The sequence below is a fragment of the Rhinoraja longicauda genome, chromosome 2 (assembly GCF_053455715.1).
Source record: "Rhinoraja longicauda isolate Sanriku21f chromosome 2, sRhiLon1.1, whole genome shotgun sequence".
Classification (NCBI taxonomy): Eukaryota; Metazoa; Chordata; class Chondrichthyes; order Rajiformes; family Arhynchobatidae; genus Rhinoraja; species Rhinoraja longicauda.
Window position 1 is genome coordinate 68,470,981 of NC_135954.1, and position 27,181 is coordinate 68,498,161.

At 42.8% G+C, this 27,181-nt stretch overlaps 1 protein-coding gene across 3 annotated transcripts in view; it reads left to right on the forward strand.

Moving 5' to 3' along the window:
• Positions 1-26,860, forward strand: part of tax1bp1b (Tax1 (human T-cell leukemia virus type I) binding protein 1b) — an 80,629-nt gene extending 53,769 nt beyond the window's left edge. Inside the window, exons 14-19 of one of the 3 annotated variants that reach the window (XM_078420613.1) lie at positions 5,109-5,204; positions 7,045-7,234; positions 7,370-7,527; positions 25,706-25,797; positions 25,905-26,001; positions 26,796-26,860. In XM_078420613.1, the coding sequence (XP_078276739.1) occupies positions 5,109-5,204; positions 7,045-7,234; positions 7,370-7,527; positions 25,706-25,797; positions 25,905-26,001; positions 26,796-26,798 (636 nt within the window). In that variant the 3' untranslated portion in view covers positions 26,799-26,860. Of the gene's footprint in view, positions 1-5,108; positions 5,205-7,044; positions 7,235-7,369; positions 7,528-25,705; positions 25,798-25,904 lie in introns of all 3 variants that reach the window. The other 2 variants (XM_078420596.1, XM_078420607.1) reach the window with 2 other exon arrangements.
• Positions 26,861-27,181: the final 321 nt, after the last annotated feature.

The window sequence follows — 27,181 nt, forward strand, 5'->3', positions numbered from 1 at the left end:
CTGCTGGAAAATGATGTTTTTATTTAATTCGGTCGCATATTTTTTAAGTTACAGAGGTTTTAAAGCGCTGCCCCCCCCCCCCCCCCTTATTGAGGTTTCTATAGGGGGCGCTGCGGCTGTGCTCAGTACGCATACGCGGAATCTCCTCACTCTGTGCTCAGCACGCATGCGCGGCATCTCCTCACTCGCACCAAAAAAAATGGACGCCGTTAGCGGCGCCAGCCCGCGATCACCGGCTCACCTCTCCTCTCTCCCCTTGCTTCTCTCCTCTCTCCCACACCCGGGAGAACATCTCCCCGCTATCCCCCCCCTCCCCCGGGCCTTTGAATGATGCGATCTCCCGCACCCCCCCCCCCGGACCTTTCACTGCTCCGATCCCCCGCACCCATGGGGAATGGGACAACAGGGGTCGTGCGGAGGGGACTTGGTGGTGGGGAAAGAGGGGTACTGGGAAAAGGGGAGGTCCATATCCCTCCCCTCTCCCCCATCCCTCCCTCCTCCCCTCCCCCCCCACTCTCCCCCCCCCTCCCTCCCCCCTCCACAAATACCACCCCATCTCTCATCACCCTCCCCCCTCCCTCCCCCCTCCATCCTCAACACCTCCCTCCCTCCACCACTCCCTCCCCTCGATCCCTCCACACCTCCCTCCCCCAAACTTCCCTCTCCCTCCCTCCCCCCTTCACTCCCTCCCCCCCTCCCGGTTACAATGGAAACCCTAAGAGGACGGGCCAAAGGGGAGAGTGTGGGGAGAGTAAGAGTGGGGATGGGGGAGGAGAGAATGGGGGGTGTGGGGACGGGCCCAAAGGGCCCTCTTTGCTAGTATGCACTAAAACTCAGATCTTGTGTGTGTGTGTATATATATATATATATATATATATATATCCGTATGTAAATATATGTTTTTCTGTGATTTTGCCAAAACGGTTAACCATAGCGCCACAATTTTTGTGCCACCTTAATCACCACTCTCGCGGCCACTCTTTATAACAAGTTTTATTTAAATTGGTCTTATATTTTTTAAGTTAGAGATATTTTAAAGTTCCAAAGTCTCATTTCTAAAGACATTTTTCCAAGGGCTGCTGTGCGTGTGACGTCACCATATCGCACGCACGGACTCTCTCTTGACTTGCACAAACAAGATGGATGCCGTTAGCGGAGCCGCCCGCCCGCAATCAGGGGCTACCCTCTCCTCTTTCCCCTCCCTTCTCTCCTCTCTCCCCCCTCGCTTCTCTCTCCCCTCTCCCCCACAATCGCCGCGACTAATCCCAGCTCGGCTAGGCCACAGCCGCCACGGCGCTGCCCGTCTCCAGTAGTCCGCCACTCCGGGAGAGTAAGAGTGGGGGGGATGGGGAGGGTCAGAGGGAGAGTGGGACTGGGGAGGGGGACAGCGGTGGTGGCGGGGAGGGGGGTTGGTGGTGGGGGGAAGAGTGAGTGGGGGAACGGGGGGTGGTGGGGAAAGGGGAGGTGGGGGAGAGTGGGCCTGGGAGAGGAGAGAATGGGGGGGTGGAGGAAGAGAGAGTGGGAGAAAGGGGGGTGGTGGGGAAAGGGGAGGTGGGGGAGAGTGAGAGACGGCGGTGGGGGAGGAGAGAATGTGGGGGTGGGGAGAAGAGAGAGTGGGGAAAAGGGGGGGTCGGGGGGAAAGGAGGTGGGGAGAGTTAGAGTGGGGGTGGGTAGGGGCGAGTGGCCTCCTCAGTCACACCCTCTCCCCTTCCCTGCCCCCCCTCTACGAGGAATTGGACCAACGGGTCCACTTTGTCTAGTATATATATATTACTTAAACGCAGATCATGTGTGTGTATATATAATATATATATATATATATATATTTGTATGTATATGTATCTCTGAAATTTTGAAATTTGGTTTTGGACATGTGAACCAACAGCCAAAACGGTAAACCATAGCGCCACAATTTTAGCACCACATTAATCACCACTGCCCTGGCGACTGTTTAGAACAAGTTTTATTTAAATTGGTCTTATATTTTTTAAGTTAGAGATTTTAAAGTTTCAAAATTTCATTTCTAATTTCATTTCAAACCCAATTCTTCAAAGTGCTCTGCATATGACGTCACCATAGGGCACGCACAATCTCTCTCACTCGCCTGAACAAGATGGACGCCGTTAGCGAGGCCGCTGCCCTCCTCTCTCCTCTCTCCCCACTTCTCTCTCCCCACACCCGGGGGACACTCCGAGCGTGTCCAAGGGAGATGGACGGACTGATGGTCCACTGATCCTTACCTTCCGTCCCTTCAACCCACGGCTTCCTCGAGTCCCCGCTGCCGCTCGGGCCCAGCGCCCCGAACCATCACCGCACACAAGCCCCAGCGGGCAGCTTCTTCTCCTCCTCCTTCAGCGGCTGTTTCTACCGACGGTGCCGTCGACGAGGGCTGCTTCCACCGACAGCCCCGTCGCGACTGTAGAAAAAGAACGGCCGCTCTCCTCCTCACGCTCCGCCAACTTGTGCGCGCCTCACGCCGCGCAGTCCGCCTCGAGTAGTCCCAGCTGCCGCAGCTGACCTCGAGTAATCCCAGCTCCCGCCGCCCTGCCGCGCTATCTGTCTCCCACCTCTGCCGCCGCATTGTCCGCCTCGAGTAGTCCCGCCTCGGCTAGGCCACCGCCGCCACGGCCACACTCCGGAGCTCCCTCCTCCTCCCTCCATGCACGGATAGTGCTAAGTGGCTTTCGCCGCCAACGGGTCCGCGGAGGGGAGTGGGCGAGGGGGCTGAATGGGTGGAGGGGAGAGGAGAGAGTGGGGAAGGAGGGGGTGGGGGGAGGAGTGAGGGGGAAAGGGGGGGTGGTGGGGAAAGCGGGGGGTGGTAGAGTGGGTGGGGGAGGAGGTGAGGGTGGGTGGGAGAGTGGGGCTGGGGAGGAGGGCAGACTGGGGTAGGGAGGAGGGAAGAGCGGATGGGGAGAGTGGGGAGGAGGAGGTGTGGGGGGAAGGGGACGGTGGGGGAGGGGGGTGGTGGTGGGGGGAAGAGAGAGTGAGGGTGGGGGGAAGGGGGACAGGGGATGGGGGCGGTGGGGAAGAGGGGAGAGTGGGGGAGGGGATGGGGAAGGAGAGAGTGGGGGGTGGGGGAGGAGAGAATGGGGTGGGGGGGAGAGTAGGGCTGGGGAGGAGGGTGGGGTGGGGAGGAGGGAAGAATGGGGGTGGGAAGATTGGGGTGGGGGGAGAGGGAGGTTGGGGTGAGGGGAGGGGGAGGGGGGAATAGGGGTCGGGAGGGAAGAGGCAGGGCTGTGGGGAGTGGGGGCAAGGGAGGTGCAAGTGGGGGTGGGGTAGGGGGGATGGAGTGGGTCAGTGGGGGGAAAGGGGGGGAGGGGGATTGAGTGGGGGGTTGAGGGTGCCACACCAATACTGGAGAGGCTTTGGTTCCAGGGCTCGCTCACTGACACCTTCTCCCCTGCCCTCTGCCCCCTCTACGAGGAATGGGTCCAATGGATCCACTTGGTCTAGTTGTCAATAAAGTTGTTGAATTGTTCTAAATTCGTCATAATATCAAAAGTGATCGGTGTAGAATGTGGCCATTCGGCCAATCGTCTACACCATTCAATCGTGGCTGATCTATCTCTCCCTCCTAAACCCATTCTCCTGCCTTCTCCCCATAACCTCTGACACCTGTACTAATCAAGAATCTATCTATCTCTGCCTTAAAAATATCCACTGACGGCCTCCGCAGCCTTCAGTCGCAAAGAATTCCACAGATTCACCACCCTCTGACTAAAGAAACTTCTCCTCATCTCCTTCCTAAAAGAACATCCTTTAATTCTGAGGCTATGACTTCTTGTCCTGGACTCTCCCACTAGTGGAGACATCCTCTCGACATCCATTCTATCCAAGCCTTTCACTATTTTGTATGTCATTCTCTGGGTGAACTTTCACAACACATTTCATAAATTTTGTTCTATCTAATCCCTCTAACACTAACACAGTCCTGGTCACTATTAGGGAAGTTTAAATAACCTACTATTGGAACCGCCGCTCGCCCGGCCTGGCCTGGCCTGGCCTCTCCCTGCCGCTTGCCCGGCCTGGCCTCTGCCCGGCCTGGCCTCTCCCCGGCCTGGCCCCGCCGCTCGCCCGGCCCGGCCTGGGCCCGCCGCTCGCTCGCCCGGCCTGGCCTGGCCCGGCCCAACCTGGGCTCGCCTGGCCCCGCCGCTCGCTCGCCCGGCCTGGCCTCTCCCCGGCCTGGCCCCGCCGCTCGCCCGGCCCAGCCTGGGCTCGCCTGGCCCCGCCGCTCGCTCGCCCGGCCTGGCCCCGCCGCTGGCAAGGCCTGACCTTGCCCGGCCTGGCCTGTCCCCGCTGCTCGCCCGGCCCAGCGTTGCCCCGCCTCGCCCGGCCTGGCCCCGCCGCTCGCTCTCCCGGCCTGGCCCCACCCCGCCACTGGCCCGGCCTGGCCTTGCCTCGCCCCTCCCCTCGCCTCGCCGCGTAGCCTGAGGCCCGCTGATGTTGAGAGGGGATGGGGTGGGTGGATGGGGGGAGAGGGGAGGGGAGTGCGAGTGGAGGCGGGGGGAAAGGAGGGGAGGGGGGATATGGACCGTTGTGATTTGCTGTTCGAGACCACTGAAGCAAATATGTCCTCAATGATTTTAGGCATGTGCAGTTTTAAATGAAACTCTTTCTTCATAACTTAGTCATACATTTTATGACCATTGTTCTTTTATTCAATACCAAGAGAATTGGGATAATAGACAATAGGTGTAGGAGGAGGCCATTCTGCCCTTCGAGCCAGCTTTCTCACTATGTTTAATTTGACATGGCATTCAGTTGGACATATGGGCAGAGAAATGGCAGGTGAAGTTTAATCTGGTCAAGTATAAGGTGTTGCACTTTGTGGGGTCAGATGTAAAGAGAAAGTATACGTATTTCATTGGGCCCTTACGAACATTGATATACCGAGGGACCTTGGCATGCAAGTCCATGGCTCCCTGAAAGAAATAACAAGTAGATGAGGGTAAAGGACATGTTTGCTTTTTCTGGGCTGTACTATTCTGTTGTACACATTATGGCAGGCACAAGTACAGTCATAAACACTTGGCACCATTCCTATGATTGAGTAATATTTTAATGAGTAGAAGCAATATCATTTCTTGCTGTCCAACTGTTTCTTCCAGGTTTTACTCTCAGAGAAAGAGCAGGAAATACAGGAATTCAAAGCAAAATTGGCAAAAATTGACAAAGAGAAAGAAATGCTGGAGGAACTGAAGAAGGCACGTGTTTCAGTTTTATCCACTCCATTTTCTAATTTTTATTATATAACAAGATGGATGTGCACCCATTGGGTGCAAATCTCTGCTGCGGGTGGTCCTGCGGGCGCGGCTGAAGGAGGGGGAGTGATAAAGGGGGTTGAGGAGGGATTGAGTGTGGGGGAAGGGAGGGATAAGGGGGGTTCAGTGGGGAGGTGGGGGGGTTAAGGGGCGATGGTGGGGGGGGAGGAGAGGGTGCTGGATCATTCAGGAGAGGTTTGAGACTGGAACCGTTGGGTGCAGGCATGTGAAGTTTCCGCCTTTCCGCAGATTTCTGCGTTTTTAAAATCCATTTTCCGTGCTTTTTGCGTAATTTTTGCGTTTTTCACATTGCCAAATAAACGGAGAAATCGGATTGAAAAAAGAAAGAAAAAAAAGAAAATTAACGATGTATCGACTTGTAATGAACACTAGAGTTTTGCTAGGGGTTCTGCGAGAAATCCCCTGTGCCCTGGAAGTCTCCCCGCAAATGTGTCACCTAGGCTGGGCAAGGCAGTCAATCTCGACCTCATCGGGACTTCCACGGCCGGTCGGTGGGTTGAATTTGCAACCTGCGGCTGGGGCTCTGGAACTCCAGCCCAGCTGGAGCCAGCACATCTATCCCGATAGCCGACTTCTTTGGCCGGCTAGATAAACCAGCACAGCTCTGGAACCAAGAGTGCCAGAAAATCAGTGGTGGAACTGGAATAAGTAAATATTAAATTTAAGTGCAAGATTATATAACTAAATTAATTAAAATAATAAAAATGTTATATATACGGTGACATATTCACATTATTTTGTAATGTCTGTTTTTACTTTAAAATGCACTAAAAGAGGCTTGAAATTAGTAATTTTGTGTGTAAATTTTCAAAAACGCACAAATTTGTTGACCCCCACTGTATGCCTCGGCTCTTTTCCTCTTTTTTTTTTTTACCTCACTCACATTCCTGTGGATGGAAAGCTCTCCTTCGGGTCCAGCAACCCTATCGATCTGTGGACCCGTTGCCGGGTGGTGAATGTCTCCCGGGGTCGTGCTGGGCCCAGCGACCGTACCAATCCGTGGACCCGTTGGCGGGCGGGGCTGTCCCCTGGGGCCGTGGGTGGGAGCCGGGAGCTGGTGGCGGGCGGGGAGCATCCCCCGGGGGGGTGTGGGGGGACAGGGAAAAGCCACTGACGTCTGCCCCGTTTCTCCTGCGGGTCTCTCCTGCGGAGTGGGTGACCCTCCCGCAAATGACGATCCTGCGGGCCCAGCAAACCGTGGATCTGTTGCCGGGGCGTGTTCCTCGGGTCCTTGGGCGGGCGAGGGGCGAAATGGAAAAGCCTCTTACCTGGGCCCTGTGCGCCCAGCGCTGATCAGCGGTGAGCGGCAAGGAACGGTGGCGACGGTCATCTTGTTGGATCCTCCGGCGCTGCACCACGGGAGGAAGGTCATTGGGCACGCCGGGATGGGCGCCAGTCCTCCTGCTGGTCCTCCCGGGGGGGAGGAGGGGAAGCGCATTTGTTAAAGTTAGCCGCGACTCCCTGGGCCCCCTCCTGCTTCATTGGCCGTCAACTCTAACTTTCAAAATATAAGACCAATTTGAATGAAACTTGTGTTAAACACTCCCCAGGACAATGGTGAGTATTTCCGAAGCACTAACGGAAATATTTTTTTGGTTTTTAGTAAAGTTACAGAAAACAAGTAGATTACCTAATTTTTAAGTGTTATTTTCTGGACAAAACATAGCTGTATAACAAATATTTATAGCTATGTTAATATTATTTATTTTTGGCTCTTGAGGTTTACATTATTCCACCACCAACTGCATTCTCTCTTTTGCAGGAATTTTCACAAGAGGTGAGCAGGCATGATGGAGAAAGAGTCCCTGAAGAGGACATTTCACAAAATTCAAAACACCAAGATGATCAGGAAATACTTCAATATCCAAATCCATATTCTTTGGACCCTCCCCTGGTGCCTATTAAACAACCTGGACTACTATTTGGAAATCCTTATGCAGAGCCTGGAAGAGGTTGGTGTTATTATTCTGATGCATCCTCTTGCTATATGAAGACAGATCAACGTGAAATTATTGATAAATTAGGTACCGCTAAAATATCAGCCATTTTCGTCACTGAATAAATTGACACGTTTTCCTTATGCTTAGGTTTAGATGCAGCAGCTGGAACACTTTATTCTGATGAGATCCATAAAGTATCTGCAGGAATCCACCCATGGGGATCGGATAGTGCTGTGGTCTGCAGCCAACCCTCTCGTAACTTCAGTCGGCCAGATGGGCTTGAGGACCCTGAAGAGCTTATTAATGCAAGTTCTAATTGATTTTCATTTGCTTTTAAAGAAAATTATATTCAGTTTGCTGCAAAAAAAAAGGCTTTGACATGTCATTATTTCGGGCCACCTGTAGTTCAGCAACAAAGTTTACTTCGTTGTACAATTAAGTGTCAGAAATAAGTTTTCTCACAACCAAAAATATAAGTAAATGCGAGTAATGGTTTTAATACAACTTGTGCATCAACCATCTGGATACTGGGGGCAATGAATTCCTTTCATACACATTTGATGTCAGTGTATTGCATTGACTCATAAAATACCCCTTTTTCATGTTTATCTTTTAATTGTAATAATTATGGCAGTATTTCAATTTGACGATGCAGAAATATCACTGTCCTGATTAATTTTACTGATTGTATGCCTCATTGTCACCTTCCCCTCAGATAACAATGAACCATTCTACATGTCCTTGACCATTGTCTGCTTTGATCTGTCGTTTTCACGCCATACCCTTCCATATCTCTAGTCTCCCTTTACCCTGACAGTCTAAGAAGGGTCTCGATCCGAAACGTCACCCATTCATACCCGCCGGAGATGCTCCCTGTTACTCCAGCATTATGTCTATCACAGAAATATTCAAACATTTATTATGCTGCAATTTCAAAATTAACAGTGGATGGTTTTAGAAATCAAACCAAGTATTTTTCACCTCTGGTAAATGCACTGAACTAATTGTACTTCACTGCCATCTCTACCTGAAGATACTGTGTCTCCAGTGGGCATAGTTTGCAAAGTTATACCATGTGATCTCTTTATGTTTGTATAAGGGTCATACTCATCATTTAACTCGCATTTAAAATTGATTGATGTGGGAATCATAACGAACACAGTGTGGAGAGTGCAGTAGTTGGCATTTCTGGTTGATGCGTTTTCAACAGAAATTTGAACAAAAACAAAATGGGGAGAAGGCAGGAGAATAGGGTTGAGAGGGAAAGATAGAGCAGCCATGATTGAATGGTGGTGTAGACTTGATGGGCCGAATGGCCTAATTCTGCTCCTATAACTTATGAATTTATGAACTTTGAAACTAGACTTTAATAAGTATTTTGAGATTTTGATGAACATGGTTATTTTAGATGTATCAAGATTGTGCTGCAGTGTAGAAACATAGTCAATAGGAAATCTCAAGCTTTATTTGAACAATTGAACTTTTGATTTAAGACCATGAGACATAGGAGCAGAATTAGGCCATTTGACCCATCAAGTCAACTCTGTCATTCAATCATGGTTGATCTAGGCTTTCAAGCCCATTCTCTTCTCCATGCAATCTTTGACACCATTATGAATCAAAAAACTATCAATCTCTGCTCTAAAATTATCCAATGTCTTGCCCTTCACAATCATCTGTGACAACGTTTTCTACAGATTTACCACCCTCTGGCTGAAGAAATTCCCCTGATCTCCATTCTAAAGTTACATTATTTTATTCTGAGGTTGTGCCCTCTGTGTCTAGACTCCCCCATGACTGGAAATATCCTTTCCATGTCCACTCTATCTAGGCCTTCCATTATCGAGTAGGTTTCAATGAAATGTTCCCCCCACCCCCTCCCCACTATGTTCTTCTAAACATCCTTAAATTTCAATAAGACAGAGGAATTGTGGCATGGCAGGCAAGATGCTGCTACCAAGGAATATATAGAAATAAAAACCTTCTACAACCTAAAAAGTGTTTCTGAAAAGCAATTGGAATTGTTCAAGAGATTATCAAATGCCTAGGAAATAGGCTTTCATATCTATTTGTGTCCAAGTTAGTGCAGAATTTGAGTATCATCCAGAAGAAGCTACGCATTACTGGCGCCTTGGAAATGCAAATTCTGCCAGGAATTTAAATTTAAAAACCAATAATAATTGCAGATGGTGTGGAGCAATGGGTCGCAATGAAGTAGAAGGGAGAAATTAGTGAGATGTGAGTGGAGAAATGCGTATGTTTGCCATCATATCTGCTGGAGTTTTGGGAGGAATGGTATGAGAGAAAATTGGATGGCAAGCCAGCTTCTGGGAAAGGTGACCAATAGTCTTCACGGTGAAGTAAAATTTAAGGATTGACAAAATAGGGAATTACTCTAGAGGTTCAGAAGGTAATCCCTGAGTTTTGCATTTTCCTGCCATTTTGAAGCATGAACAATGTCAGAACTACAGAGATTGCAAAGGGTTGCTGAATTGGTTCAGCTTGCAGACAGGAGGGAGGTGGGAGATGATACTGCAGTGGGATGTGAAAGTTATTTTAGAAATTTGGTATTGCCAGTTTGAAGACCTGTGTAACTTAGATGAGGATCAGTGTAGATTAGCGAGCGTAGACTTCGTAATTGCGCTACAGTAAGTAAAATGATGTTTGTATAAAGTGCCAACCTATAATTAACATGAAGGTAGACATAAAATGCTGGAGTAACTCAGCAGAGCAGGCAGCATGTCTGGAGAGAAGGAATGGGTGACCTTTTGGGTCGAGACCCATTCCTTCTCTCCAGAGATGCTGCCTGTCCCACTGAGTTACTCCAGCATTTTGTGTCTACCTTTGATTTAAACCAGTATCTGCAGTTTTTTCCTACCTATAATTTACATGTTTGCTGAAGCATAAAGGTATATGGGTCACATAAAACAACTGCAAGATAACAACACTCCACCCCTGTGTACGCCTTCATCCTCCAACAATAAAGGTTCATAGCAAACTTAGAAAATATTGACCAGTTCCCATGTCTCAAGACCCATTGCTCAGCAAAGGCACACAATGATTATTAAATTTCCCATTATCTTTAATAAACCACCACAACACATTGAGGAAAAGGGTATTTTAAAATCAAAACCTCGCACTAAGTACAGAACTCAAGGTCTACATGTCAGCAGTTATCCCTGCCCTCTATATAGCTCTAAGACTTGGACTTTACAAAGCAGGTACTACCAGGCACTCACACTTCAATGTCTTCCACATTCACTGGAAGGATAAGAGAAACAATGTAATTATCCTCTCCCAGGCTTATATTGACAGAATTGAGCGTCTAGTTTTTCTCAGTCTCTCCTCTGAGGACTCTGTCACTCACATGCCTGACACAAGATTCCTGAAGCAGACATGTTATAGTTTAGCTTAGAATTTAATTTATAGATACAGTGTGGAAACAGTCCCTTCGGCCCTCCGCACTAACCAGTGGTCACCCATACACAAGTTCTATCCTACGCACAAGGTGCAATTTATAGAAGCCAATTAACCTACAAACCTGCACATCTTTGGAATGTGGGAGGAACCCGAAGCACCCAGAGATAACCCACGTGGTCACAGGGAGAATGTATAAATTCCGCTCAGATAGCGCTTGCAGCAACTTTTAGTTTAGTTTAGAGATACAGCGTGGAAACATGCCCTTTGGCCCACTGAGTCTGCCAGTGATCCCTGCACATTAACTACCCTACACACACTAAGGACTATTTACATTTATACCAAGCTAATTAACCTACAAACCTGTATGTCCTTGGAGTGTGGGGGGAAACTGAAAATCTCAGAGAAAAAACCCACACGGTCACGGGGAGAATGTACAAATTCCATAGAGACAGCACTCGTAGTCAGGATCGAACCTGGGTCTTTGGTGCTGTAAGGCAGCAACTTTAGCGCTGCGCCACCATGCCTACTGCTATACCGCTTAACGGCTATGCTGCTGTTCTGCCCTACCTGGTGGATGTTTTTCCGAGCTCTTTCATATGCATGGATTACACCCCAGGCAGGCAGAAGAAATTATTCAAGAATGTACTCAAAGCCTCTTTTGGATTTCGTGACCCATGACTGCAGAGGTTAAAGGAACATTAGGGCTGGGTATTAAGAATGGTGTCCATCCATTAGTAGCACTCAGTAGCCTTGAATAAATGGCAGAAAGATTGCACCACCTCAAAAGATACTCATCCACCCAACCTGTTTGGCACCATCTGCTTATCAGTGAGAAAAATGTGTGCTTTCTACATTGGCTTCATTGGCACCTCAGAACCCACAAAAGTGGAAGTAAATCGCTCTTGATCCCAAGTAATTGCCCGAGTAGAAAAGATGTGAATCTTCAGTAGAACTTTGTGTTAGCTGTTTGGAAATTGAAAGTTGAGAAAGTTAAATCTAAGGGTTATATTTGTATTGCCGGAAATTTCAGTTGTGGATGAACTGAGCACAATGTTATCAGAATCAGAATAACCTTTATTTGTCATCCAAAAAAGAAGTCTTTGGGACAAAATTCCGTTACCCACAGTCTAACAATAAGAGCAATAAAAATAAGTAATAACACACAATCACAAACCAATACAACAAAAAAAGAACAAAACAAAAACATCCATCACAGTGAGTCTCCTCCAGTCACCTCCTCACTGCGATGGAAGGCCAGACTGTCTTTTCTCTTCCCCTGCCGTATTGTAGATTAATGAAAGTTAATATCTCCAGTTAGAAATCTAATCAAGTATTTGTTGTCTGTTCTTTTAATTGTATTTTATTTTCATGTAATTGTTGAACAATAATTTCTAATTATTGATTGGAAGGGTTCGAAGAAAAGATGAATGAGAATTTATTTTTCAGTTGGTAAATCTTTTATGCTCTTGGCTAATTTCAAATTGCAGTGTTCCATTGTTTGGAATTTTGTTCACAATGAGTACAGCAGTATCATGACCTGTTTCTCATTTGATCTAGTTTGCTGCATTTAATTGCTATTAACCTTTGTGGAAGCTGAACAGTGTACAGACAGAAATGATTTCAAATCTATGGCTGAGCATCTGAGAAAAGGAGAATGATTTTCACCTTCCTGACTTTTATCCTTTTCTGCCTGTTATTGCATATAATTAGAGAAACTGTCACAAGCACATTGAAAGAATAGAAATGTGCACTTGAAGATGTTACCTACCATGGTGCTCATTCTGCATTGTTAATATGACCATCCCCAGTGCAAGTGTTACATGTGACAAGTTATTTTCGTCATCTGCTGCAGTTTAATTAGCACTGTATTCACTCTGATCTGAATGCCTTTGATCCTCTTTGCCCTTCTGCAAACCCATGAGGAAGAACGCTTGTGTCTTGTGCTCATTTGCTGACATAGCTCAGCTTTTGTAATGAGACAGAGGGATTCTAATGTGTTCCAATGAGCACATTGTCTGTGGGTCATAGGTTTTACAGAATTGCAATTCCTTAAAGAACATGAAACTATTTAAATATTTCAGAAATTATAGATTATATTGTTTTCTTTGTTTTCGAGGGTACTTTCAATATACCTCTATCGGACTATTTCATTCTGATGCAAAAGACTAATTATTTATGTACAATTAGAATAGAATAGCCTTTATTGTCATCCAAAAACATGTTTTTGGACGAAAATTCAATTGATTCTTCACATAATCAAATGTGCGGTTAGTTGAAAATCATTTAGATTGAATCATGGAGTTTTATTTCAGCCAAAATGTCATTTTGCTGCAGCAACAATGTTTACATTTGCTTTTAATATTTAAGGTTAATATTCCAAAGAAATCTTTTGTATGCACAAATGTTATTTTATTGTAACGAAATTGTCATGATTTACAATTTTTTAATAGATATTTATTTAAAATTCTATATCACGTATAAACGTACAAAGGTAGAAGTGACTTTATCAATGCAATTTTAGGTATTCAAAACACTACAGTTTCATAGTCTTTGACTATTATGTTTCTATTCTCCTTCCCATCTAGTTTATTTTATATCTACATTTACATTGTTGAAACTAAAACGTTGGATGCTTGTGCAACAGTACCATGCAGTAATGTGCTGTTTCCAGTGCTGTGGAGCTCAAAATTAGCTTTGTGACCCATTTGCAATGGCAGTCCCCATATCTACAAAGCTATTTTCACACTACAGAATTTGGAAAGATTATAGTGACTTAAATGGTGGTCTTGGGTAGTTCAAAATAAGATGCATTTTTGAGTAAATAATTGATGGCAGATGATACCACAGATGAATTAAAGCTCCTAACACCAACCATGCCAATCAAACCTTGAACATCATTTTGCGTAGAGGACATCGGACTGCATTTTGTGACTGGCATAATTTGATAGATTATGATATGTAATTATTTTTTATATGGCCAATTTATAGCTAAGCTATATTGATCTGAAAGGTTTTGCTGAAATTTAATTTACCTGCATTATTAACTCAGCTGAGTATTTAAAGTTTAACTTTTTATTTCAGATATACAGCATCTGCAGTTACTTATTGTTTTGTTCTAAATCTGCATTGTTCACATTTAATGCATTCCTTTTTGAAGAAAGGTCATTTTGCATATTGAAGCATGTTCACTACTGATGGCTAATTTTATACAAATCAGCTGTGATTACATATTTAATATTTGCTGCTTTAGATAGGTAAGGGAATAAGTCTTGATTATCAAGAAAAAAGTGCAAACTCCAAGTTAATGACTAGTCGGAAGTATATTGGTGTGTTCTTGCCCAGTCTTGCTGAGGAAAAACACCAAAAAGTGTTTAAAAAAAAAAAGATTATAGTCTTTGATTTCTTAAAATGGTTCAGCAAATGGCATGATTTTTCTGTTTTTCATAAGTCATTCATGACAAGTGATGCTCAATTAGATCATCCTTGATGCAGGCTCTTTAACAGCATTGATTCAATTTCAGGATCCTTTTTAGAATATCCAAAGCAGACGAATAGATATATTAATAAACTAAATAGATAAAAAGAAAAATATTAAGACACATTTATTATGTTCAATATGACAAATTTCACATTCATTGTTTGACATTTTTTTGTTATTGTGTTTTATGAATATTTATTTTGATCCATCACTTGTAATGTTATTGCTGCATCTGTGACCTTGCTTATAATCTTATCTTAATTGATTACCTCAATGATAGTCCTGTATCTGGTCAAACTATATTAAACTGCTAAATTTATTGGAACGTGGGAAATATGAGAGGAAATTGGCCAAGGTCCATCTAGTTCACTTCTACATTCTGGAAGTCACATGAACCCACAGAAATAAATAAGAGTATTCTTATACAAAGAGTATATAATAATACATATTATAAAATAAATAATAAGAAATAAATAATGGCAGTTCTTTGTGGTATAACCAAGACATTATGCTAATGCGAAAACAAATTAAGGCGTTTGTGTTACTTTACCAATTCCACTATTGGTAAGTTAGAATTGCTAACCTTTATTTGATTAAACTGTTGAAATACGAAGGTTCATAACAGACACACAACCACTGCAATTCATAGTCGTAGAGCTACAAACCATGGAAAAATAAACTTTGGGCATTTGGCCCATTGTCCTCCCAACCCTTTTTATGTGCAAATGTCTTCTGAAAGTTGCAATTGTATCCACTTGTATCGTTTCCTTTGGCAGCTCATTCCAGATGCTGATTACTGGCTGACTGAAGAGAGGTCCCTCTTAAATCTCAACTCTACCCTGGGGAAAAAATTACCCTTCAACTTCCCACACACCAAAGAAAAAGGTTTTGGCATATTATGAAAGTGGAGGTATTGACAGTTTTAAAGCACATGGAGTAGAAAATCACCAGTGCCCTAAAACATTTTTTACTCGTGTCTCTGCAATAATTAGCCTAATCAGAAGTTCAAATGGCACCAGCTGAGACTATGCTCAAAGAGCACTAAACTTTGTTAACATGGTTGGCCATGCCATCTCGCTCCAAGTCCAGCCCTTACTTGCCCAAGCTGAGTAAGATTGTCCTTGCATGTTATTTGGCAATTGTTTATTAAGATTACAATTCATCCAAATAATTCCCAGAATGGCTTCCATTTCACCCGTAAATCTGTGCCTCCATCCTGGTCTGTGTCTCGTCCAATTGCTATCGCTCAGCAATGTTTGCTAAAGGTATGATATTAGACCCCATGTGTATGCAGCCAAGAACCAGTTCTGCCACCTACCTCTCCCATCCTGCCATTTGTGATGCTATTATGCTTGGATTATACTGAAACCTGGATAACTTGCAACTTCTATCAATTGTACTGCAAACATGATGATTTAATTGCCTGTTGTTTCCAACTTCCGACTCCAATCTAATTGTTCTAATGCTTTCCTGACTTGCTTACCATACTTCACTCCATGCACATAATTACCTCCTTGCTCACAAATCAAATTGATTCTTAGTTCATCACCACCTCATTCAATCCCTTGCAGCATTTCTGTAACCTCCTTTCACTGAAGAAATCTTTGTTGCTCAAACTCTGACTTCTAACATCAGCACTCCCTGTTTGGCAGATCTGGCACATGTGCATTTAACTCTGGAACTTACTACTTGGACCGTACTAATTTGATCAAACATTGTCACCCTCCAGATTATTTTCCCCCCTCTTTAGTCTATGTAAAGTATCTTGGAATATTTTACAATAAATGCACGGAGTGAATTCAAATTATTCTTTGTATGTAGAAGGGAACTCATGTCCATGAACTGTAGGTGCATAGATGTTTACATTGACCTTGATTTTAGAATCACAGAGAGTCATGCAGCGTGCCTTAAAACCCAGAGAGTCTGTGCCAACCATCTCACATCCCCTTTTACACTAATTCTGCTCTAAACCAATTTTATTCTCGCCACATTTGTGAAAAACATGCCCTAGATTATACCACTCGGGTATAATCAGCCTATCAGTGAATTTGTGAGTGGAAACCAGAGAACTTGGACGAAATAAACGTAGTTATGAAGAATGTGCAAACCCCACTTGGACAGCTTTCAAGGTCAGGATTAAACACAGGTCAATGGACTTCTGAAAATAGCAATAAACTGGTCACAGTTCAAGGGCTAGTTAAACCATTTCTTTATCACAATATAAATGCAAGTATGTCTGAAAATAAATGGAAAAATGGCAAGAGAACATCTTTAAGGATAGGATTATAACAAATATTGCTTCACCTATTACCTTCCAGATCCAATAAAATGTATGCTTTCTTTGAGGATTTCAGTAGCCAAGATTGCACCTGCAAATCTTGGTATGCTTTCCATCCAGTTAGAACTCTTAATTGCACTGATGTTGAAATATGGATTCCGGTGGCCAGGAGGAAGATCTCTACATGCACAGTTGCACACATACAGTAATCCACTTCCAGATGCTGAAATGTAAATATGAAGACGGCATCAGTGCTCTCCATAAGCATTTAAATTTAAAATATCCACGGTAAAATATTTGACCTATTTTGTAATTCCAAATTATTTTACTGTAATCCTAAAGCAGTAGTGTTAGTTCAGCAATAATGTTTAAATAGTTATTATCTAATTGCTGGTAATTTTATTTGTTCAGTGCATCTCTGCTCATTGGTGCACGTGATCCCTACATAACTTTGTCGGCAGATGTTTTCTCAAATTGCAAGCAGATTTGGCCACGTCCTCCAGTGATGCAGCATCTCATTGACTGTTGATGGGTGCTTTGAGGCCGATCTTGCTGTCCATCAGAATAGTGATCCTCATCAGTGCCTGCTGCAGCTATTTATGCACTGTTAGTGCACATGAAATGAGAGCACTGCTGACAGAACTGATGAGAGGAGCAGTCCAACTGGGCAATTTAGCTGATACATCTGACTGCACCGTGACATGTGTGTCACGCTTGGCTAGCTTTACTTGGATATACAGATCACTCAGAACTGACCGCTGGCAAGCGTAGTGCAGGGCTGAACAGTGTTTTTTCTTGTGGAGATCATGATTGACAGATTTTGCAGAATTAGAATTGACAGCTCTCCTGTTTTTAAAGGCTTCTTTTCCATGTGGAATTTTTTTTTTCCCCTGTTCGGTAATATGGTCTTTTGGCTGCATCATTCTTTTTGTGTGGATCATTGTTGCATCTATTGTGCCAGATAATATAAACACTTGGATTTTCATTGTCACCTTATTGACTAGTCTTTTTTTCAAGAAAAAACATTTCTTTAATTTCTCAAGTTGTAAAAATGAGTAAACAATGAAAAACGTGCATTTATTTCACTTCACTTAAAATATCAAGGCATTTCAAATCGCTTCACAGTCTGTGATGCTAGCCATTTTCTTAATGTATGAAACATGGCAGCCAATTTGTGCACAGCAATCTTCTGCAAACAACAAGGTTTTGGTGATAGACACAAAATACTGGAATAGCTCAGTAAATAGATAGGTGACGTTTGGGTCAGGACCCTTACTTGGTCCGTAGAAGGGTCCCAACCCAAAACATCCCCTATTCATTTTCTCCAGAGATGCTGCTTGACCCACTGAGTTACTCCAGCATTTTGTGGCTATCTTGCAGTTCCTTTTTATTACATTAAAGTTTTGATGATGCTGGTCAGGGGATAAATATTGACAAAGATTCTGGAGTTAACTCCCCAGTTATGTCTCAGATTATGCCTTGTCATATTTCTCATTGTCTGAAAAGGTTTGGCATATCATCCACAGCATGTCACCTCTGGCAGCATGCCCTTGGTATGGCACTGGAGGATGGATTTCATTTGGATAAATATCTATTTGAATGCTGCTGATATTGAAACTTTATTGTCAATTATTGGGCAGTGCATTAGTCCGCTGCCCACCACCATGCCAGAGAGAATACAGGTATTCAAATTCCCTTTGGGAGAACTCTCAATCTTGTGTTGAATTGTCAGAGGAAGTAAAAAATATAATTCATTTTCTCATTGACAGTCAATTTTGCATACAGTACCCTCCGATCTGCATTAAGGTAATGACTGCAATCTGTGATCTTAATATTTATTGAGGAGTGAAAAGATGCCAGGAGATCTTCGCATCGGATTTTATTAATCTGCTAGACCAAGTGGACCTGTTGGGCCCAAATCTCTCCTGCATTGATGCAGCACCCCCTCCTCCCTCCTCCACCCTCCCCCCCTACCCCCCCCCCCCCAAACCTCCCCTGCATTGGTGCAGCACCCTCTCATCCCCCCACACCCCTACCCCCCACACGCCTACCCCCCACAACCCTACCCCCCACAACCCTACCCCCCACAACCCTACCCCCCACACCCCTACCCCCCCACACCCCTACCCCCCACACCCCAACCCTCCCCCGCGTCCCCCCTCCCTCCCTCTCCCCACTCCTCCCCCCCTTCTCCTTCCCCTCCCCTCCCGTCCTTCATAACACTGAGGTTGAAATTTTTAAAGTCACATAAAGTTTAAAAAATAGATTGTTAGAATATTAATGGATATTTTATAGATCTTCTGTTTTCTTAATTCCTTATGTTGTGATTCAGGGATTAGTATCTTAATTAAATCAATATTTCAATGGTTGTTGCGTTATCGTGTACCTTTTTGGCTGTAGTTCAGGAACAAACAACAAGAGTTTTAGTATATAAGATTGCAAAGATATGGCCTCAATTTAATGCCTCACCCAAAAGGTGATTATTCCTTGTGCAATAATACTGCACTTCCCTCTTCAATTTAAACTAGGTGTATACATTTCTGGAAAAGGATTTAAATCTGCAACTTTTGCCCCCCCCCCCCCCCAAGATTGTTACCATAACACTGAGGGTGAAATTTTTAAAGGCAAATAAAAATTAAAAAATAGATTGTTAGAATATTAATGGGTATTTTATAGATCTTCTGTTTTCTTAATTCCTTATGTTGCGATTCAGGGATTAGTGTCTTAATTAAATCAATATTTCAATGGTTGTCGTGATAAGCACATGGCCTGTGAATCTAGAATCCAGTTTACTTTAGGCAGATTTAAACAAATATGTTTTCACTTCTTCGATTGGCAGTCACTGACAAAAACATGCAGACAGGATTAAATTAACCTCCCTGTTCAAGTTTATTAAATTATATGTAAGCTTTGCAAGTGAGCGCTTTCAGGAAGTGGAGCTAGGTCTCTATAAAGATAACATATGACATGATTTAGTTATTGAGCTACACGGCATTGAGTTACATGGCTCAGCTTGTCCATGCCGAAAAAGTTGCCGACCTGAGGTAATCCATTTGCCCATTTAGCTCATACCCCCCTCAATCTATCCCAGTGTCTTAAATGTTGTTATTGCACCCCCTCTACCATTTCCAATGGCAGTTTGTTTCACATCTCCACCACCCTCCATGTGGGAAAAGGTTGTCCCCTTTTTCCCCCTTTTTTCCCCCTCGCCTTAAATCTATGCCTTCTAGTTTTAGACCTCTCTATCCTGGGGAAAAAGATTGTGATCATTCTCCTTATCTATGTCCCTCATTATTTTATCTCTGAAAGGTTACTCACGAGCATTCTATGCTCCCAGCCTATCCAATTTCTTCTTATAACTCAAGTTCTCCAGTCAAACAGTCTCCTGGATATTCATTGATATTCTTTGCAAAATTAAAATATAAAGTCAAAACTACAACTGTTGAAATCAAGAATGTAACTAATAGTATTAATGATTACTGGTTTGTTGAGCTTTCATTCACAAGCAACATGTCCTTCACAACATGTAAACTGAATACCTTGTGGGGTAATATGGCACAAAGAAAAGCATTCTTGAGAATGAATTATTTAACAAAAATCATCTTTGAAAGCCAAAGAATGATTAGAGAGAATTTTATTTTTTTAAATTTATTATGGTTTTGTGCTGTAAACTGAAATATTAAAAAAATATTTTGGTAACATGCAGCAAGTCAGACAACTTTTGTAAAGAGAGATAGTGGGCTAATATTTCAAGTTGCAAATGTTTCAATGGGGCTAGAAGATCCAGGCATGGGGTAGGGGTGGTGAAAGTGGTACAGCTAAAATATAAGGGCAGAAGGAAAACATGGGAAATCTAGCTGAGAAGACATCTGAAGCTCAGAGATGTGGCAAAAGAAAAGTGGGCAAATTCTATTAATGTACACTAGACCAGTGGTCAACTATTGATGGGATATCCCCATCTAAATACCAGCCCACATGTTTTCCACTCTCAGTGACTTTCAGTCAGCCATGCTCCATTATGTTCTGCTGAGAGAAATTGGGGGAGATAATTTAGCTCTAAGTTCAATGATGAAAAGGTGTTATAAATAAAATGTGTGCACAATGAACTTCATTTATAATAGTAACTTCATCTTGGTGAAGCAGCAAATTTTAAAGAGCCATCATCGATATATGATTCTTTCAAACCTGTACTTAAAACAAATATGGGCTATGCAATTTTTAAAGTGTTGGAGCAACTTATCAGTTCATAATTAAATGCACTGAATCCCTGCCCTTCATGTCATAGATTAAAATAAATCATCCTTATCTCACACTTCCAAGTTACACTGTTGCCATAAAAAAAAATTAAGGCCCATAAGTATGATAACTCACCAATAAATCCAGTATGACATTCAGTGGGATTTTTCTTTGTGTCAGAATGTAGAACTTGCAAATAAAGGGCGTGGTTCAAATATATTATAAATGCATTAAAGAGGGAACAAAATAAATGCACAAGAGAGAAAGTGTATGCAAGCTGATGGCTCTTGTGGAACTAAATTCTACCATAAAATGGTCAATTTCTGTGAAATAAATTCTATTTAATTTGCAGTTAAAATTTATGTGCTGCGTGATTTCAGTAATAATCATATTATTATGTTACCTGGAGTTGTGAAATGCCAATTCACACCTGTAAGTCTTAACCAGATGACCTTCTGATTAATATCCCTGTTAAAATATCAGTCCTGGTTAATCTGAAGTATCACCAATTCTGTTAGTATTTTCTTGCTGGTAATTTGCATATGGTTTTAATAGCATTTGTTGCATACACTGCCTTGTTCAGGTATACTCTGGATCCATTATAATACATCGTACAAGAGAATATGTGGCTGGCATGAGTATTGCCCCAGGTCTCTAATTAATGATAGAAGTAATCTTGCCAATCTGGGTTTCTACCAAGCAAAATGAAATCACACTTCATAAGAAAAGAAACAGGGCTGCAAATCTGCCAAGATATACTGCGAATGGACCACCAGTGTGTATCATGATTACTGCTGGACTAGGGTAATTAGGGGCAAAATTAGGTGACCTGGACTGAATTTTTACCTCTAAGCTTTCCAAAGTTAATATTTTTATTGCAATTATTCACTAGATGCTGTACGCAATATAAATCATCAGTGAGGTTTTGTATATGTATATGGTTACATTCATATACCTGGGCATATTGCCAGTCGTAAGGATCTTGATGATTGGAATTTTCTGAATATTAACAGTAAATATGGGAAAACATTTTGCCTAAATCAAAAGTGCAAAAGCAGTGAAGACTGCATATCATTGACGTTGCTACTGAAAAATGATTTCAATCTTTGAAGTTGTAGGGAGTTGCATACCAATTTTGTTTGCAAAGTCCAAGTCCTAACAAGGGAAAAATAATCATCAATAACTATTTTGAACAGGACGCTCATGAGATGATAGACTTTTAAAGTTGATAACCTCTGAAAACTAATGTACAGATGTTTACACTTACACAATGGGTTTGAAACTAAAGTGTCTCTGTGATTAGACACACCTTGTCATTGAGTAAAATTTGAATTCAAATTCACTTACATTATAGAAAAGAAACACATCCCTGCATGTGTTTTCAATAAAATATATTCCACGTACAAATTTTATTCATCTGCAAACATCATAAATACTTAAGTACATCATCAGATTGTATTTTTATAGATTTACAACATAGTAAACCCCTAAAGTGATTGACAGATGTCTCATCAAAGTCAGCCAAGAAATAGGACAAATGTATGAAGCATTTTACATAGAAAAAGAGATTTTGACGTTTTGTAAGGGACTTTCAAAACTTCATGCACTGGCATCTAAAGGCATTTCTTCTGTAAAGATGAATGAAACTCTATGGGTCTTCGAAAGTGAGCATTTTAAATGGATGACATAGTGCACCACTGCACTTAGAATGCCGGTGACCCCAGTTCAGTCTGATCTCAAAGCTGACTGTGGAATATCCACATTATCCCCGTGATCACCTGAGTTTCTATGAGTAAGAGTAGAATTAGACCATTCGCACAATCGAGTCTACTTTGCCATTTGATCATGGTTGATGTACTTTTCCCTTTTAATCCCATTTTCCTGCCTTCTCCCCGTAACCGTTGACGCCCTTACGAATCATGAACCTATCAATGTCCACTTTCAAAATACCCAATGTTTTGGCCCCCACAGTCACCTGTGGTAATGAATTCCACAGATTGACCAGCCACTGGCTAAAGAAATTCCTCCTCATCATTCTGAGGCTCTGCCCTCTGGTTCTAGACGCTCCCACTAGTGGAAACATCCTCTCCACATCCACTCTATCTAGGTCCTTCATTATCCGATAGATTTCAATGAGATCTCCCCTCATCCTTCTAAACTCCAGCGAGTACAGGCCCAGAGCTATCAAACGTTCCTCGTAAATTAACCCAATCATCTCCGGAATTATCCTCGTAAACCTCTGGACCTTCTCCAACGCCAGCACATCCATCCTTCGATTATGGGGTCCAAAACTGCTCATAATATTCCATATGTGGCTTCACCAGTACCTCATAAAGTCTCAGCATTATATCCTTGCTTTCAAGCTTGAAAGGGTTCAGAAAAGATCAACGAGGATGTTGTTTGAGGAAATTATGAGGAAATTCAGACAGTTGTGAATTTATGGAATTCTCTGCCACGGAAGGCAGTGGAGGCCAATTCACTGGATGAATTTAAAAGAGAGTTAGATACTCTAGGAGCTAGTGGAATCAAGGGACGGGGAGAAGGCAGGCACAGGTTACTGATTATGGATGATCATCCATGATCACAATGAATTGCGGTGCTGGCTCAAAGGGGCTAATGGCCTCCTCCTGCACCTATGTTCTCTGCTTCTATGTTTCTGTTGCCAGGAATAGAGGGTGTGAGCTATAGGGAGAGGTTGAGTAGGCTGGGTCTTTATTCCATGGAGCATCGGAGGATGAGGGGAGATCTTGTAGAGGTATCAGAGGAATAGATCAGGTAGATGCACAGAGTCTTTTACCCAGACTAGGGGAATCGCGGACCAGAGGACATAGGTTCAAGGTGAAGGAGAAAAGGAATCCGAGGGGTAACCTTTTCACACAGAGGATGGTGGGTATATGAAACAAGCTGTCAGAGGAGGTAGTTGAGGCTGGGACTATCCCATCGTTTAAGAAACAGCTGGACAGGTACATGGATAGGACAGGTTTGGAGGGTTATGGACCAAGTGCAGGCAAGTGGGACTAGGATAGCTGGGACATTGTTGGCCGGTGTGGGCGAGTTGAGCCGAAGGGCCTGTTTCCACACTGTATCACTCTATGACTCTATATGCTAGCTTTGCATTTGCCTTCCTTACCACTGACTCAACCTGCCAATTAGCCTTTTCAGAATCCTGAACTCCTAGGTCCTTTTGCACCCCCTGATTTCTGAATTTTCTTCCTATTTGGAAAGTAGCCTGTTTTTTTTTCCTTCTGCAAAAGTGTATGGCTGTCCACTTTGCTATGCTGTATTGTACTTGCCACTACTTTGCCCACTCTCCCACCTGTGCAAGTCCTTCTGCAGACTCCCTGCTTCCTCAACACTACGTGCTCCTCCACCTATCTTCATATCATCCGAAACCTTGGCCACAAAGCCATCAATTCCATCATCCAGATCATCGACATATAACGTGAAAAATAGTTTCCTCCAGGTACTCCAGTTTCCTCCCATATCATAAAGTCATGATTTGGTCAATTAAGTCATCACTGCAAATTGCCCCTAGTGTGTAAGTGAGTTGTAGAATCAGAGAAGTTGTTTACAAGAATGAGGAGAATAATACAAAGCTGGGAGTAGCATTGTGTAAATGCTTGGAGGTCTGAAGGGCCTCTTTCACCTGGAGAGTTGTGAATCTGTGAAATTCTCTGCAACAGAAGGAAGTGGAGGCCAATTCACTGGATGTTTTCAAGAATTAGATTTAGCTCTTAGGGTTAAGGGAATCAAGGGATATGGGGGAAAAAGCAGGAACGGGGCACTGATTTTGGATGATCAGCCGTGATCATATTAGAAACATAGAAAATAGGTGCAGGAGTAGGCCATTCGGCCCTTCGAGCCTGCACCGCCATTCAATATGATCATAGCTGATCATCCAACTCAGTATCCCATACCTGCCTTCTCTCCATACCCCCTGATCCCTTTAGCCACAAGGGCCACATCTAACTCCCTCTTAAATATAGCCAATGAACTGGCCTCAACTACCTTCTTTGGCAGAGAATTCCACAGATTCACCACTCTCTGTGTGAAATAAAACGTTCTCATCTCGGTCCTAAAAGACTTCCCCCTTATCCTTAAACTGTGACCCCTTGTTCTGAACTTCCCCAACATCGGGAACAATCTTCCTGCATCTAGCCTGTCCAACCCCTTAAGAATTTTGTAAGTTTCTATAAGATCCCCCCTCAATCTTCTAAATTCCAGCGAGTACAAGCCGAGTCTATCCAGTCTTTCTTCATATGAAAGTCCTGCCATCCCAGGAATCAATCTGGTGAACCTTCTCTGTACTCCCTCTATGGCAAGAATGTCTTTCCTCAGATTAGGAGACCAAAACAGTATGCAATACTCCAGGTGTGGTCTCACCAATGCCCTGTACAACTGCAGCAGAACCTCCCTGCTCCTACACTCAAATCCCCTCGCTATGAATGCCAACATACCATTCACTTTCTTCACTGCCTGCTGCACCTGCATGCCTACATTCAATGACTGGTGTACCACGACACCCAGGTCTCGTTGCATCTCCCCTTCTCCTAATCGGCCACCATTCAGATAATAGTCTGCTTTCCTGTTCTTGCCACCAAAGTGGATAACCTCACATTTATCCACATTATACTGCATCTGCCATGCCTTTGCCCACTCACCTAACCTATCCAATGACGGTGCTGACTCGAAGGGCCAAATGGCCTACTCCTGCACCTATTTTCTATGTTTCTATCACCTAATTGTCTGCCGATGATTCCATTTCTTTTTTTATGAAATCTAATTGTGAGAAGCTGAAGGAACATAAATCCATTACCCTAATCTGCTCTAAAGCTAATAATTTGTTGTTGATACTGATGCATACTAAGAACATCAAAATTCCTACATATTTTTAAGTAAGATATTACTTGGCACTTTAAAATATGTTGGTGCTATGTTTTCCACTGACAAAATTACATAATTGTACTTTGTTTTTGTTGTTTCTGTATTGTGCATGCATTTCCATATCGGTTATGTAATCATTATTTGTTCATTTTCTTATTTATACTGTAATATTTTTGTTCTTTGACAGGATGATGATGACAATATGTCACCGCCAGGCACTTCTAATCCACCAAGTTTCCTTCTACGTGAGCAAGGTGCTCACTTCTGCTTTAATTCAAGGTAAGTTTATTTTTACAATTCACCAAAATTTATTTGCCATCTAACTTTTTATCCCTTGACTACAAAGTAATTCTTCATTAATCTGATATGCATTTTTAATTTTGTAGCATTGATCTTCACAAGAAGTGTCCACTTTGTGATGTGGTGTTTCCTCCGAGTTATGATCAGAGCAAATTTGAAGAACATGTTGAAAGTCACTGGAAGGTGTGTCCCATGTGCAGTGAGCAATTTGCGCCAGATTCTGACCAAAGTATTTTTGAAAGACACGTCTTGACACATTTTCCTGAAAACATTCAGCGCTTTGATTAAATTGCAAAGCATATTTACCATTTTTTGCTCTATAACTAAAGTTGGTTAATGTTAATAATTTAGCAAATACACTATATCTTATCACTGAAGGCCACTTTTAAGCAAGCAGTCTGCTGTATTCTTTTAAAGAATTTTCAAGCTGATGATTACATTGCATCATACAAATATAATTTAACTATGTTATTGGAAGCATGAGAATAATCATTACAATGTTACCTATTTGCATAGTTGCATAGAAAACAACAAAGTGTAACTTTTTTGAACTCTTCTTGCAATGCATTCTTATACCATAGATGATAATCTTGAATTTGATTGCAGTTTATCTTTGTGTCAGCAACCAGAAGTACAATTCCTGAGTTTAATCTATTAAGGATTCTGAATTATATCGTGTTTCAGCTTTCAAAACCTCTGTCTATATACAGATACTTAGTAGCCAATTAGTTTATGCTTGAGTTTGAATTTTTTCTTTATTCTAAATTTATAAAGGTTTAAATGAAGTTTGAATCTATGAACAATTGTAACTGAATACATATTCTGTAAAACAATTGCATTTCCACTAAAATGTCACACCCTCCTGTACCATGAATGTGAGTTTGAATAGCCCTTCTCTGTAAATGTTTTTGCAAATAATTTTGCTATTGTGTTAAGTCTAAGCACAAAACTGAATTTAAGTTTGAATTTCTCAATAGTAATGATGTATCCAGCTTTGTTTCGGTGAAATTTCTCTGCAATAAAGCCAGGTCTGCCTAATCTATCCAGTGATCATGGATTACATCACAGCTGCTCAAGACAAAATACCCATTATCATTTCACAATCATCCAGTGGAAGAACAGGAGAGCGGAGTGTGGATAATCAAACGGGCGCATGCTAAGCTGCAATCTCAAAAGAGTTTTCCAAAGAAAGTCTATTCCCTGTCTTTATCTGCATGTCAACAAAGTGTGTGGGGCTCATGACTTGTATTAATATTATTTTGGACTTGCAAAAGACTGCAGATGCTGGGATCTGGAGCAAAAGGAAAAACACAACAAAACGCTACTCAACCTGTTGTGTCATCCCAGCAGTTTGCTTTGTAGT